The following is a 14,933-nucleotide window of genomic DNA, read 5'->3' as shown; positions in this document are numbered from 1 at the left end:
TTACATTGATGGATTTTTAGATGTTAATCCAATCTTTGTATTCCTAGGTGGGAAAAAACCCACTTGGTCATGGTATATAGTACTCATATAGCATATGAGTTGACTTTTGTGTATGGTGTGAGATAGTGGTCCAGTTTCATTCTTTTGCAATGTGGCTGTTCAGTTTTTTTTTTTATTAATTAATTAATTTATTTATTTTTGGCTGTGTTGGGCCTTCTTTGCTGTGCGTGGGCTTTCTCTAGTTGTGGCGAGCAGGGGCTACTTTTCGTTGTGGTGTGCGGGCTCCTCATTGTGGTGGCTTCTCTTGTTGTGGAGCATGGGCTCTAGGCACGCAGGCTTCAGTAGCTGCAGCATGCCGGCTCAGTAGTTGTGGCTCCCAGGTTCTAGAATGCAGGCTCAGTAGTTGTGGTGCAAGGGCTTAGGTGCTCCACGGCATGTGGGATCTTCCCAGACCAGGGCTCAAACCTGTGTCCCCTGCATTGGCAGGCGACTTCTTAACCACTGTGCCACCAGGGAAGTCCCTGTTCAGTTTTTTAAGCACCATTTATTGAAGAAACTGTCCTTCCTCCATTGTATATTCTTGGGTCCTTTGTCATAAGTTAATTGAGCATATATACATGGGTTTATTTCTGTGTTCTCTATTCTCTGTTGCTCAACTTTTAAAACAACTTTTCTTCATTTTATTGTTATAAATAACACTGATACTCTTGCTGTGTTTTATGAATTTAAGATGATTTCTTTAGGCTAGATTCCCAGAAATGAAGTTACTGTCCAGTTTTTAAGATTAGAAGTATTTTCATGTTCTTGTTACATGTTTTGTAGTTTCTTTTCCAAAAGACAATACTAGTTTGAACAGCAGTTTGTAATGTCCCTAAAACCTGTTCCCTTTACAACATTGGGGTTCGCTCTCTTCTTTTAAAAAAAAGAAAACTGGCTAGTTTTGAGGAAGGTACACTGAAGTTGATTTGGTACATTTTGAGTTTAAAAGTGCATTCTGCAAGGCCATGTTTGAATGCCTAGAAGGCAACTGAAAAAATCAGGTTTTATAATGTGGTGGAAATCTAGGAGTATCTGCTAGAGAGGAGATACTTAAGGATTTGGGAGTTTATGTATTGAGATTCTGGAAATGCCTGGGAGAGAAAAAGGGCTGGTAGGATTGTGGATACATTCGTATTGTAGAAGTTATGGAACTCAGAGAAAAAGGTTTAAAAAATATTAAGCTTTAGATTCACTGAATTTAGGTTCATATGAATTCCCATTCATGTACTTTAGATTCATATGAATTCCCATTCATATACTTCCTATTTTGTGACTTGGAAGTATTTGAGGCTGGATACAAACTTAGTATTGTGGAGGTGACTACTATAATATGTCAGTTGAGAATATGCTCCCGTGGGGTGTAGGCTGTTTTTTCCAGAAGTTGATGATGAAGTGAAAGGACTGAAATTGGTTCAATTGAAATTTTATCCAATTAGGACTTTGCTTATAATAATCCATTGTGTGAAAACAAGCAATTTCAGAATGAATGACTGGCACTGCCCCCTTTTTTCTTTAACAGCTCCTAAAGTGAGTTTGATTTGGATTATTTCTAATCTCAAACTTGGGATTTAGACCCTTCTTTCTTGGGAAACTACTGATGTGGGCTCATTTTCCTTTTTCTTACCAAAAAAATAGCTTTTAAAATCTTAGCCACGTGACTTTTTGATTGAGGAGCTATAAAGTTAATTTCTAAAGTGCTTTTTAACCCTTTAAAGTAAAAGGTGTATTTCATAGCAGTTTCCCCATTATCGGTTTAGACATTTCCTTGTGAGGATAGTAGATGAGCACCCATCATAATTCTCATCTCCTAAAGATGCCCACTGCTTCTGAAAGTAGTATCTTCCTTTAACAGTTTGTTTTCCACTTTAATTATTTGATCATATCTCCTGTCTTATTTTTCTTTTATAATCACAGAGGTAGTTATGTTAAATATATATTCACTATTGTTTCTTAAAAAAGTAAGATATACCTTACATCTTTAGGTATATATACCCTTTCCAAAATTATGTTTCAGTAATGAAGTTGATGAATAGAAAAATGTTATATCCTTGGTAAGAGTTGAATAAGAAATATTTAAGTACGATTTTATAAAAACAAATATAAAGTTTAGAGTTCCATGGAAAGTCTTCACAATGTATCTTTCCATGCTTCTTACTTGCCATTCTCTTCTTCCCCACTTCTCCGTATCATTTTTCACAAATTTGGTTACATCCATCTACTTCTATCTTCGAGTCTTCTCATGATATTCCCTCTTACAGAATCATCCATATTCCTCTCCCATTTTTCGCTAAGAATCCTAAGAATCGCTAAGAATCCTAAGAATCGCTAAGAATCAGTGTCATATCCCTATGTCCCTTCCACTGTGTAACTACCAGTCACACAGAACCCACTCTTGCCCTCCTCTGGTACCACAGCACTTGGTTACTATTTTGTCTATTATGCAAGTATTTTCATAGCCACATGTATTTATCTCCCTCATAAGACTGTGAGCTCCCTTCTCTTTGTTTCCTTAGCATTGAGCAAAAAGCTTTATTCAAAGTGGTTATTAACTGGGCAAAGGGATATCCTTTGGGGGTGCCAAACTTGGGTTTATCCAGGAATAAACTTACATTCTTGCTATGAAATTTTAGTAATAGTAAAAGTTATAAAGGAAAAAGGCCATTGGGTTCAAGATTGTAGTTTATATTTCAGTCTTATTGTTGTTAATTCATTTGTCCAGTGGTGAAGAAATCCTTACCTTTCCAAATACAAAAAAAATTAAAGTATTGAGCATTTCTTTCTTATGGTGGTGCTGTGTACTTAATTGTCATTTTTGGCCTTTGTGTGTAAACTGTGGGAAACCAAGGGCACAGCCATATGCCTGTGGTCCTTTTATCCGTGTATGTGAGTTAAAAAATTTTTTTTCACTATGTGTTAAATTTTCTAATTATAAAAGTATCCTTTAGGTGAATGCTTCTGATAGAAATTTAAACAATATATACAAAGCAAAAAGTAAAAATCCTTCTTCATACTCTTAATATTCCATACTTCTTCACAAAGATCTTTATGATAGTTTGATGTGAGTATTTTCATTCTTTTTTCTATACATTTGCATTTAGATATAGATGGTAAATTTTTTTTTTTAAAATATTTATTTATTTATTTTGGCTGTGGTGGGTCTTAGTTGTGGCATTCGGACTCTTAGTTGCAGCATTCATGCGACATCTAGTTCCCTGACCAGGGATCAAACCCAGGTCCCCTGCATTGGGAGTGCAGAGTCTTACCCACTGGACCACTAGGGAAGTCCCCTGATTTTTAAAAACATAATTGGGATATAATGTGTATGTGTGTGTGTGTGTGTGTGTGTGTAGTGACTTTTTTTTTTTCATTTAACCATGTATCCTGGAGAGACATGTTAGTACCTGTTGATTTGTCTCCTTATGAACGGTTATATCCATACTCTGGATATACATCTGTAAAACAGAAAAAACCTGGCATACGTAGCCAGGAAGGGATAATCAAGGGATAGCCTCTGAGGTGCTCAAGGAAATTAATGCCTGACTGGATGGGGTAGTTAGCACAGAACCTTATCATTGACTTCTTCATATGAATTTATTTCCTACTGATTTTTAAAATATTTAGCTCTCTCAAGGTAAAAACATTTTCTTTCAGTTGCCTGGCACATAGTTGGCACTCAGTAAATTTGTTGAATGAATGAATGATCAAAATACTGGTGAAATTCAAGTTCTGGATTAAAGAATACAAAGTTCTGGTAATGAACTTCTACCTATGATGACTTCTGTAAAATATCTCAGGGTATTTGTTATTAAGTTACTTTACTATTTCACTCTTCACTGTCAAGGTTTCTTTGGCAGTAGCTCTCAGAATTTCATATTCTTTTATTTTGTTTTTGTCTAGTATCTCTTCCTTGCCCATCCCATTAACATTATCTTTGAAAACTTTATTTATCATAAGATGATGTCTTCTTTTTTTCCCCAGCATCCAGTATTGGATGAACCAATAGCAGAAGCTGTCTGTATTATAGCAGATATGGATAAATGGACTGTTCAAGTGGCCAGTAGCCAGAGACGAATGACAGATAATAAATTGGGAAAGGAAGTGTTGGTTTCCAGTCTTGTTTCCAATCTGCTTCATTCCACTCTTCAGCTTTATAAGCATAACTTGTCTCCAAATTTTGTAAGTATCTGTAAGGCTTGAATTACTGTGAGCACTGTGATAGCTAACTTAACCCTATTGTTATGTATGTGCCTACATTGAATACTACTGTTAGCTTCATCATTGTTTTCCTGAAAGAAGGTGTTATGGACTGAATGTTTGTGTTCCCCTAAAATCCATATTTTGAAGCCATAACTCCCCAGTGTGATGGCCTTTGGGAGTTAATTAGGGTTAGATTAGATCATTAGAGTGGGGCCTTCATGATCGGATTAGTGGCCTTAGAAGAAGAGGAAGAGAGAGATTGTGCTCTCTCTACCATGTGAGGACGCAGGAAGAAGGCAGCCATCTACTAGCCAGGAAGAGAGTTCTCACTAACACTCAGCCATGCTGGCACCCTGATCTGATCTCAGACTTCCAGTCTCCAGAACTGGGAGAAAATAATTTTCTGTTATTTAAGCCATTGAGTCTGTGGTACTTTGTTGTTGCAGCCCAAGCTGACTAAGACAGAAAGGGATGTGTACGTGTCTATATAGTCTGTGATTTCAGCAGCCAGAATTTAGTGCCTTACTTAGTATCATGTGAGGTATGGCAATGCAACATCCCTAAGCTCTGTGCAGAATGCCAGTGAATTCTATATCCTCATTTTTGTGTTAGGACTTTGGATGATCGCTCTTTATAACACTGGTAACCTCTTACTGAAGACATCATTTCCAACTTTCAAGATTCTTTCCTTTTCTTGTTAGGAGAACTATAATATAGCATAGTTAAAAACCTTTGTAGATCAACATGACAAAGGCCATATATGACAAACCCACAGCTGACATTATACTCAGTGGTAAAAGACTAAAAGTTTTACCCCTAAGAACAGGGACAAGACATGGATGCTCACCTCCACCACTTTTATTCAGCATAGTATTGGAAAGTTGTAGCGAGAGCAGTTAGGCAAGAAAAAGAAACAAAAGGCATCCAAATTGGAAAGGAAGAAGTGAAATTATCTCTGCTTGCAAATATGATCTTATATGTAGAAAACTTAAAGATTCCACCAAAAAAACCCTGAGAGAGCTAATAGATGAATTCAGCAAAGATGCAAGATAAATCAGCATGCAAAGATAGTTGCATTCCCATAAGCTAGGAATGAACAATCTTGAAGAGGAAATTAAGAAAGCACTTACAATAACATTAAAAGAATAATTACTTAGGAATAAATTTAACCAAGGAGGCAAAAGACTTGTACACTGAAAACTACAAAACATCTCTGAAAGAAATTAAAGACATAAATAAATGAAAGACATCTCATATTCATGGTTTGTAAGACTTAGTATTATTAAGATGATAGTACTGAGATGAAGTTGGAGGACTCACACCTCCTAATTTTAAAACTTAATACAAAATGACAGTAATCAAAACAGTGTGATACTAGCATAAGGACAGACATAAAGACGAATAGAATATAGTATCCCCAAAATAAACCCTCACATAATATGGTCAATTGGTTTTTGACAAGGAAGCCAAGACTGTTAAAAGGGGAAACAAGTCTTTTCAAAAAATCATGCTGAGAAAACTGAATATATACATGCAAAAGAATGAAGTTGAATGCTTACTTTATTATGCCATATACAAAAATGAACTCAAGCTTAAATCTAAACTTAAACCTAAGCTCAAGTACTAAAACTATAAAACTCTTTAAAGAAAACATAGGGGGACTTCCCTGGTGGCGCAGTGGTTGAGAGTCCGCCTGCCAATGCAGGGGACACGGGTTTGTGCCCCGGTTCGGAAAGATCGCACATACCGCGGAGCGGCTGGGCCCATGAGCCATGGCCACTGGACCTGTGTGTCCGGAGCCTGTGCTCCGCAACGGGAGAGGCCAGAACAGTGAGAGGCCCGCGTACCGCAAAAAAAAAAAAAAGAAAACATAGAGGATAATTTTCGTGATATTGGATTTAGCAGTGATTCCTTGGAGGTGCCATCGAAAGCACAGGCAATATGGGCGTCCGGAGCCTGTGCTCCGCAGCGGGAGAGGCCGCAGCAGTAAGAGGCCCGCGTACCACCAAAGAAAAAAAAGCACAGGCAATAAAGGGAAAAATAGATAAATTGGGACTTCAGCAAACTTAAAAACTTCTGTGTATCAAAGGACACTATCAACAGAGTGAAGACAATTGACAGGAGAAAATATTTGCTAATCATATATCTGAAAAGAGATTGATATCCAGAATACATAGAGAACTCCTACAGTTCAACAACAGCAAAGAAACTACTCAAGAATAGCCAAAGCAATCTTGAGAAAGAAAAACGGAGCTGGAGGAATCAGGCTCCCTGACTTCAGACTATGCTACAAAGCTACAGTAATCAAGACAGTATGGTACTGAGACAAAAACAGAAATATAGATCAATGGAACAGGATAGAAAGCCCAGAGATAAACCCACACACATATGGTCACCTTATCTTTGATAAAGGAGGCAAGAACATACAATGGAGAAAAGACAGCCTCTTCAATAAGTGCTGCTGGGAAAACTGGACAGCTACATGTAAAAGAATGAAATTAGAACACTCCCTAACACCATACACAAAAATAAACTCCAGATGGATTAAACTCAAAATGTAAGGCCAGACACTATAAAACTCTTAGAGAAAAACATAAGCAGAACACTCTATGACATAAATCACAGCAAGATCCTTTTTTGACCCAACTCCTAGAGAAATGGAAATAAAAACAAAAATAAACAAATGGGATCTAATGAAACCTAAAAGCTTTTGCACAGCAAGGGAAACCATCAACAAGACAAAAAGACAACCCTCAGAATGGGAGAAAATATTTGCAGATAAAGCAACTGACAAAGGATTAATCTCTAAAATTTACAAGCAGCTCATGCAGCTCAATATCAAAAAACAAACAACCCAATCCAAAAATGGGCAGAAGACCTACGTAGACATTTCTCCAAAGAAGATATACAGATTGCCAAAACACATGAAAGAATGCTCAACATCAGTAATCATTAGAGAAATGCAAATCAAAACTACAATGAAGTATCACCTCACACCAGTCAGAATGGCCATCATATCTACAAACAATAAATGCTGGAGAGGGTGTGGAGAAAAGGGAACCCTCTTGTACTGTTGGGAATGTAAATTGATGCAGCCACTATGCAGAACATTATGGAGGTTCCTTAAAAAACTACAAACAGAACTACCATATGACCCAGCAATTCCACTACTGGGCATATACCCTGAGAAAACCATAATTCAAAAAGAGTCATGTAGCACAGTGTTCATTGCAGCTCTATTTACAATAGCCAGGACATGGAAGCAACCTGCGTGTCCATTGACAGATGAATGGATAAAGAAGATGGGGATCCCATATATACAATGGAATATTACTCAGCCATAAAAAGAAACGAAATTGAGTTATTTGTAGTGAGCTGGATGGACCTAGAGTCTGTCATACAGAGTGAAGTAACTCAGAAAGAGAAAAACAAATACTGTATGCTAACACATACATATGGAATCTAAAAAAAAAAAAAATGGTTATGAAGAACCTAGGGGCAGGACAGGAATAAAGACACAGACCTACTAGAGAATGGACTTGAGGACATGGGAAGGGGGAAGGGTAAGCTGGGATGAAGTCAGAGAGTGGCATGGACTTACATATACTACCAAATGTAAAATAGATAGCTAGTGGGAAGCAGCTGCATAGCACAGGGAGATCAGCTTGGTGATTTGTGACCACCTAGAGGGGTGGGATAGGGAGGGTGAGAGAGAGATGCAAGAGGGAGGAGATATGGGGATATATGTATATGTATAGCTGATTCACTTTGTTATAAAGCAGAAAGTAACACACCATTGTAAAGCAATTATACTCCAATAAAGATGTTAAAAAAAAAAGCTCAAAAAATAGGCAGAGGACTTGAGTAGACATTTCTCCTAAGAAGATATACAAATAGTCAATAAGCACATGAGAGAATGTTCAACATCCATTAGTCATTAGGAAAATGCAAATCAAAGCCACAGTGAGATACCACTTCACACCGATAAGGATGGGTGTGATCAAGCAAACCCTGAAAATAAAAAGTATTGGATGCGGAGAAATTGGAAGCCTTGTGTGTTGCTGGTGGGAATCTAAAATGGTGCAGCTGCTGTGGAAAACAGTTTGGCAGTTCCTCAAAAAGTTTAACATTGCATTGTCATGTGGTCCAGCAAGTCTTTTTCTAGGTTTATAATCAAAATAACTGAAAGCAGGGACTGGGACAATTGTATGGTAATGTTCACAGCAGTATTAACTTGCAGTAGACAAAATTGGAAACAACTCGTGTCCATCAACAAATGACGTGTAATACATAGAATGGAATACTTCAGCCATAAAGAGGAATGAAATTCTTTTTTTTTTTTTTTTAAATATACATATTACCACGTCTGTCCCTGGCGGGTCTTAGTTTTGTTTTATTTTTATTTTTCTTCACATCTTTATTGGAGTGTAAATGCTTTACAATGTTGTGTTTGTTTCTGTTGTACAACAAAGTGAATCAGCTATATGTATACATATATCCCCATATCTCGTCAGAAAGAGAAAAACAAATGTATGCTAATGCATATATATGGAATTTTAGAAAGCAGTACCAGTGAACCTAGTGGCAGGGCAGGAATAAAGACACAGACATAGAGAATGGACTTGAGGGCATGGAGACATGGGGGAAGGGGAAGCTGGGATGAAATGAGAGAGTAGCACTGACATATACACACTACCAAACGTAAAATGGATGGCTATTGGGAAGCTGCCGCACAGCACAGGGAGATCAGCCCGATGCTTTGTGACAACCTAGAGGAATGAAATTCTGATACATGATACAACATGGATGGAACATTACAGTAAGTGAAACAAGCAAAATACAAAAGGACAGATATTGTGTGGTCCCACTTACATTAGGTATCTATAATAGGCACATTCATAGAAACAGAAAGTAGATAGAGGTTCCCAGGGGTGGTGGGAAGGAGGGCATGAAGGGTTACTGTATACTGGGTACAGAGTTTCTATTTGGGATAATGAAAAAAAGTTCTGGAAGTGGATAGTGATGATGGTGCACAACATTGCGAATGTACTTAAATGCCATTGAATTGTATACCTAAAAATGGGTAGTGTGGTAAATTGTGTGTGTGTGTATATATATATGGATGAATTTTATTATAAACATTTTATAGATTTTTTTTCGCTTAAGTTATTTTCAGCCTACATGAGCATTATACCACAAAATATGTACCACAAAACAATGTATGCCAAGAAGTACATTCAATTGTTTTTTCTGAAGAAAAACAAAATGTGTTTTTCTTAGAAGCTTTAACAGCAGCTGGTTTCCATTGGGAAGAAATACTCTGCAAGAATTTAGTGTTTTAGCACCTGCACCTCATGCCTTTTTCCTCATACATATATATCATCCATTCACATGAAAAATCACCTATTAGTGAATTGATCAAGTTAATTGACAATAAAAAAAAAGTATATGTTTTAGTTTTTAATATTCCAGCTTAGAAACATTTCTAGTAAGGCCTATAGAGCACTCTCTGTGAGCTGTTGCAAAGTTTTTTTCTTTTGCTCTTCACAGGAGAATGCAGCCTTTCTAATTTAAATACATTTGTAATGTATTAATTTGAGTGTTTTATTTATCAAATTTGGAATAAAAACATATTTTTTTAAGTTCTGGATATGGGTAGTGGTGATACTTGCACAACATTTTGAATGTACATAATGCCTCTCAGTTGAACACTTAAGTATTTAAAATGGTAACTTTTATATGTAAAATGGTAAATTTTATCTTATGTGTAATTTACCACGGTACAAAAATAACTGTAGACTCTAAATCTTTGATATGAGCTAGAGAAGGTTTACACTCCTTTAGCTAAGATTGCATGCTTTAAAAATGTGCTCCACAGGGAGATCAGCTCGGTGCTTTGTGACCGCCTGGAGGGGTGGGATAGGGAGGGTGGGAGGGAGGGAGACGCAAGCGGGAAGCGATATGGGAATATATGTGTATATATAACTGATTCATTTTGTTGTGAAGCTGAAACTAACATACCATTGTAAAGCAATTATACTCCAATAAAGATGTTAAAAAAAAAAAAATGTGCTCCAGAGGGCAGACAGCAGAAGCAAGAAGAACTACAATCCTGCAGCCTGTGGAGCAAAAACCACATTCACAGAAAGATAGACAAGATGAAAAGTCAGAGGGCTATGTACCAGATGAAGGAACAAGATAAAACCCCAGAAAAACAACTAAATGAAGTGGAGATAGACCACCTCCCGGAAAAAGAGTTCAGAATAATGATAGTGAAGATGATCCAGGACCTCGGAAAAAGAATGGAGGCAAAGATCTAGAAGGTGCAAGAAATGTTTAACAAAGACCTAGAAGAATTAAGAAACAAACAGAGATGAACAATACAATAACTGAAATGAAAAATACACTACAAGGAATTAATGACAGAATAACTGAGGCAGAAGCACTGATAATTGACCTGGAAGACAGAATGGTGGAATTTACTGCTGCAGAACAGAATAAAGAAAAAAGAATGAAAAGAAATAAAGACAGCCTAAGAGACCTCTGGGACAACATTAGACACAACAACATTTGCATTATAGGGGTCCCAGAAGGAGAAGAGAGAGAGAAAGGACCCGAGGAAATATTTGAAGAGATTATAGTCGAAAACTTCCCTAACGTGGTAAAGGAAATAGCCACCCAAGTCCAGGAAGCTCAGAGAGTTCGACACAAGATAAACCCAAGGAGAAACACACCAAGACACATAGTAATGAAATTGGGAAAAATTAAAGACTAAGAAAAATTATTGAAAGCAACAAGGGGAAAACGACAAATAACATACAAGGGATCTCCCATAAGGTTAAGAGCTGATTTCTCAGCAGAAACTCTACAAGCCAGAAGGGAGTGGCATGACATGTTTAAAGTGATGAAATGAAGAACCTACAACCAAGATTACTCTACCCAGCAATAATCTCATTCAGATTCGATGGAGAAATCAAAAGCTTTACAGAAAAGCAAAAGCTAAGAGAATTCAGCACCACCAAACCAGCTCTACAACAAATGCTAAAGGAACTTCTCTAAGTGGGAAACGCAAGAGAAGAAAAGGACCTACAAAAACAAACCCAAAACAATTAAGAAAATGGTAGTAGGAACATACATATCAACAATTACCTTAAACGTGAATGTATTAAATGCTCCAACTAAAAGACACAGGCTCGCTGAATGGATACAAAAACAAGACCCATATGTATGCTGTCTACAAGGGACCCACTTCAGACCTAGGACACATACAGACTGAAAATGAGGGGATGGAAAAAGATATTCCATGCAAATGGAAATCAAAAGAAAGCTGGAGTAGCAATACTCAGATAAAATAGACTTTAAAGAATGTTATAAGAGACAAGGAAGGACACTACATGATGATCAAGGGATCAATCTAGGAAGAAGATATAACAATTATGAATATATATGCACCCAACGTAGAAGCACCTCAATACATAAGGCAACTGCTAACAGCTATAAAAGAGGAAATTGACAGTAACACAGTAATAATGGGGGACTTTAACACATCACTTACACCAATGGACAGATCATCCAAACAAAATTAATAAGGAAACACAAGCTTTAAATGACACAATAGATCAGATTTAATTGGTATTTATAGGACATTCCATCTAGAAACAACAGAATACACTTTCTTCTCAAGTGCACATGGAACATTATCCAGGATAGATCGCATCTTGGGTCACAAATCAAGCCTCAGTAAATTTAAGAAAATTGAAATCATATCAAGCATCTATTCTGACCACAATGCTATGAGATTAGAAATCAGTTACAGGGAAAAAAACATAAAAAAACACAAACACTTGAAGGCTAAACAATATGTTACTAAATAACCAAGCGATCGCTGAAGAAATCAAAGAGGAAATCAAAAACTACCTAGAGACAAATGACAATGAAAACATGACGATCCAAAACCTATGGGATGCAGCAAAAGCAGTTACAAGATGGAAGTTTATAGCTATACAAGCCTACCTCAAGAAACAAGAAAAATCTCAAATAAACAATCTAACCTTACACCTAAAAGAAGTAGAGAAGAACAAGCAAAACCCAAAGTTAGTAGAAGGAAAGAAATGATAAAGATTAGAGCAGAAATAAATGAAATAGAAACAAAGAAAACAGTAGCAAAGATCAATAAAACTAAAAGTTGGTTCTTTGAGAAGATAAACAAAATTGAAAAACCATTAGCCAGACTCATCAAGAAAAAGAGGGAGAGGACTCAAATCAATAAAATTAGAAATGAAAAGGAGAAGTTACAGCAGACACCGCAGAAATACAAAGCATCCTAAGACACTACTACAAGCAACTCTTTACCAATGCAATGGACAACCTGGAAGAAATGGACAAATTCTTAGAAAGATATAACTTACCAAGACTGAACCAGGAAGAAATAGAAAATATGAACAGACCAATCACAAGTAACGAAATTGAAACTGTGATTAAAAATCTTCTAAGAAACAAAAGGCCAGTACCAGATGGCTTCACAGCTGAATTCTATCAAACATTTGGAGAAGAACTAACACCCATCTTTCTCAAACTCTTCCAAAAAATTGTGGAGGAAGGAACACTCCCAAACTCATTCTATGAGGACACCAAAACCAGACAAAGATACTACAAAAAAAAAATTACAGACCAATATCACTGATGAATATAGATGCAAAAATCCTCAACAAAATACTAGCAAGCAGAATCCAACAACACATTAAAAGGATCATATACCATGAGGAAGTGGGATTTATCCCAGGAATGTAATGATTCTCCAATATACGCAAATAATCAATGTGATACACCATATTAACAAATTGAAGAATATGGTCAAACCATATGATCATCTCAATAGATGCAGGAAAAGCTTTTGACAAAATTCAACACCCATTTATGACAAAAACTCTCCAGAAAGTGAGCATAGAGGGAAGCTACCTCAACATAATAAAGGCCATGTACGACAAACCCACAGCAAACATCATTCTCAACGGTGAAAACCTCAAAGCATTTCCTCTAAGATCAGGAACAAGAGAAGGATGTCCACTCTCACCACTGTTTTTCAACATAGTTTTGGAAGTGCTAGCCACCGCAATCAGAGAAGAAAAAGAAATAAAAAGAATACAAATTGGAAAAGAAGAAGTAAAACTGACACTGCAGATGACATGATACTATACATAAAGAATCCTAAAGATGCCACCAGAAAACTACTAGAGCTAATCAATGAATTTGGTAAAGTTGCAGGATACAAAATTAATGCACAGAAATCTCTTGCATTCCCATACACTAGTGATGAAAAATCTGAAAGAGAAATTAAGGAAACACTCCCATTTACCATTGCAACAAAAATAATAAAATACCTAGGAATAAACCTACCTAGGGAGACAAAAGACTTGTATGCAGAAAAGTATAAGACACTGATGAGAGAAATTAAAGATGATACAAACAGATGGAGATATAGACCATGTTCTTGGACTGGAAGAATCAATATTATGAAAATGACTGTACTACCCAAAGCAATCTACAGATTCAGTGCAATCCCTATCAAATTACCAATGGCATTTTTTATAGAACTAAGCAAAAAATCTTAAAATTTGTGTGGAGACACAAAAGACCCCGAATAGTCGAAGCAGTCTTGAGGGAAAAAAACGGAGCTGGAGGAATCAGGCTTCCAGACTTCAGACTGTACTACAAAGCTACAGTAATCAAGACAGTATGGTACTGGCACAAAAACAGAAATATAGATCCAAGAAACTGGATAGAAAGTCCAGAGATAAACCCATGCACCTATGGTCAACTAATCTATGACAAAGGAGGCAGGGATATACAATGGAGAAAAGACAGTCTCTTCAGTAAGTGGTACTGGGAGAACTGGACAGCTACATGTAAAAGAATGAAATTAGAACACTCCCTAGCACCATACACAAAAATAAAGTCAAAATGGATTTGAGACCTAAATGTAAGACCAGACACTATAAAACTCTTAGAGGAAAACATAGGAACAACACTCTTTGACATAAACCACAGCAAGATCTTTTTTGACCCACCTCCTAGAGTAAGAAATGAAAACAGGGCTTCCCTGGTGGTGCAGTGGTTGAGAGTCTCCCTGCCGCTGCAGGGGACACAGTTTCATGCCCTGGTCCGGGAGGATCCCACATGCCGTGGAACGGCTGGGCCCGTGAGCCATGGCCACTGAGCCTGTGCCTCCGGAGCCTGTGTTCCACAGAGAGAGAGGCCACAACAGTGAGAGGCCCATGTACCACAAAAAAAAAAAAAAAAAAAAGAAAAAAGAAATGAAAACAAAAATAAACATATGGGACTTAATTAAGATTAAAAGCTTTTCCACAGCAAAAGAAACTACAAACGATGAAAAGAGAACCCTTAGAATGGGAGAAAATATTTGCAGACGAATCAATGGACAATGGATTAATCTCCAAAATATATAAACTGCTCATGCAGCTCAACATTAAAAAAACAAACAACCCAATCCATAAATGGGCAGAAGACCTAAATAGACATTTCTCCCAAGAAGGCCAAGAAGCATATGAAAAGCTGCTGAACATCACTAATTATTAGGGAAATGCAAATCAAAACTACAATGAGGTATCACCTCACACCATTTAGATTGGGCATCATCATATAATCTACAAACAACAAATGCTCGAGAGGGTGTGGAG

General features: G+C 37.0%; 1 protein-coding gene across 3 annotated transcripts in view; it reads left to right on the top strand.

Moving 5' to 3' along the window:
• FNIP1 (folliculin interacting protein 1) overlaps positions 1 to 14,933 on the top strand; it is a 132,668-nt gene that overhangs the window by 112,121 nt on the left and 5,614 nt on the right. For all 3 annotated transcript variants that reach the window (XM_060143529.1, XM_060143528.1, XM_060143530.1), the window contains one exon: positions 4,018 to 4,215. In XM_060143529.1, coding sequence (XP_059999512.1) covers positions 4,018 to 4,215 — 198 coding nt within the window. The remainder of the gene's footprint in view (positions 1 to 4,017; positions 4,216 to 14,933) is intronic.

The sequence above is a fragment of the Lagenorhynchus albirostris genome, chromosome 3, assembly GCF_949774975.1.
Source record: "Lagenorhynchus albirostris chromosome 3, mLagAlb1.1, whole genome shotgun sequence".
Lineage (NCBI taxonomy): Eukaryota > Metazoa > Chordata > Mammalia > Artiodactyla > Delphinidae > Lagenorhynchus > Lagenorhynchus albirostris.
Note: the sequence above shows the minus strand (reverse complement) of the source record. Positions and strands in the feature narration are given on the sequence as shown.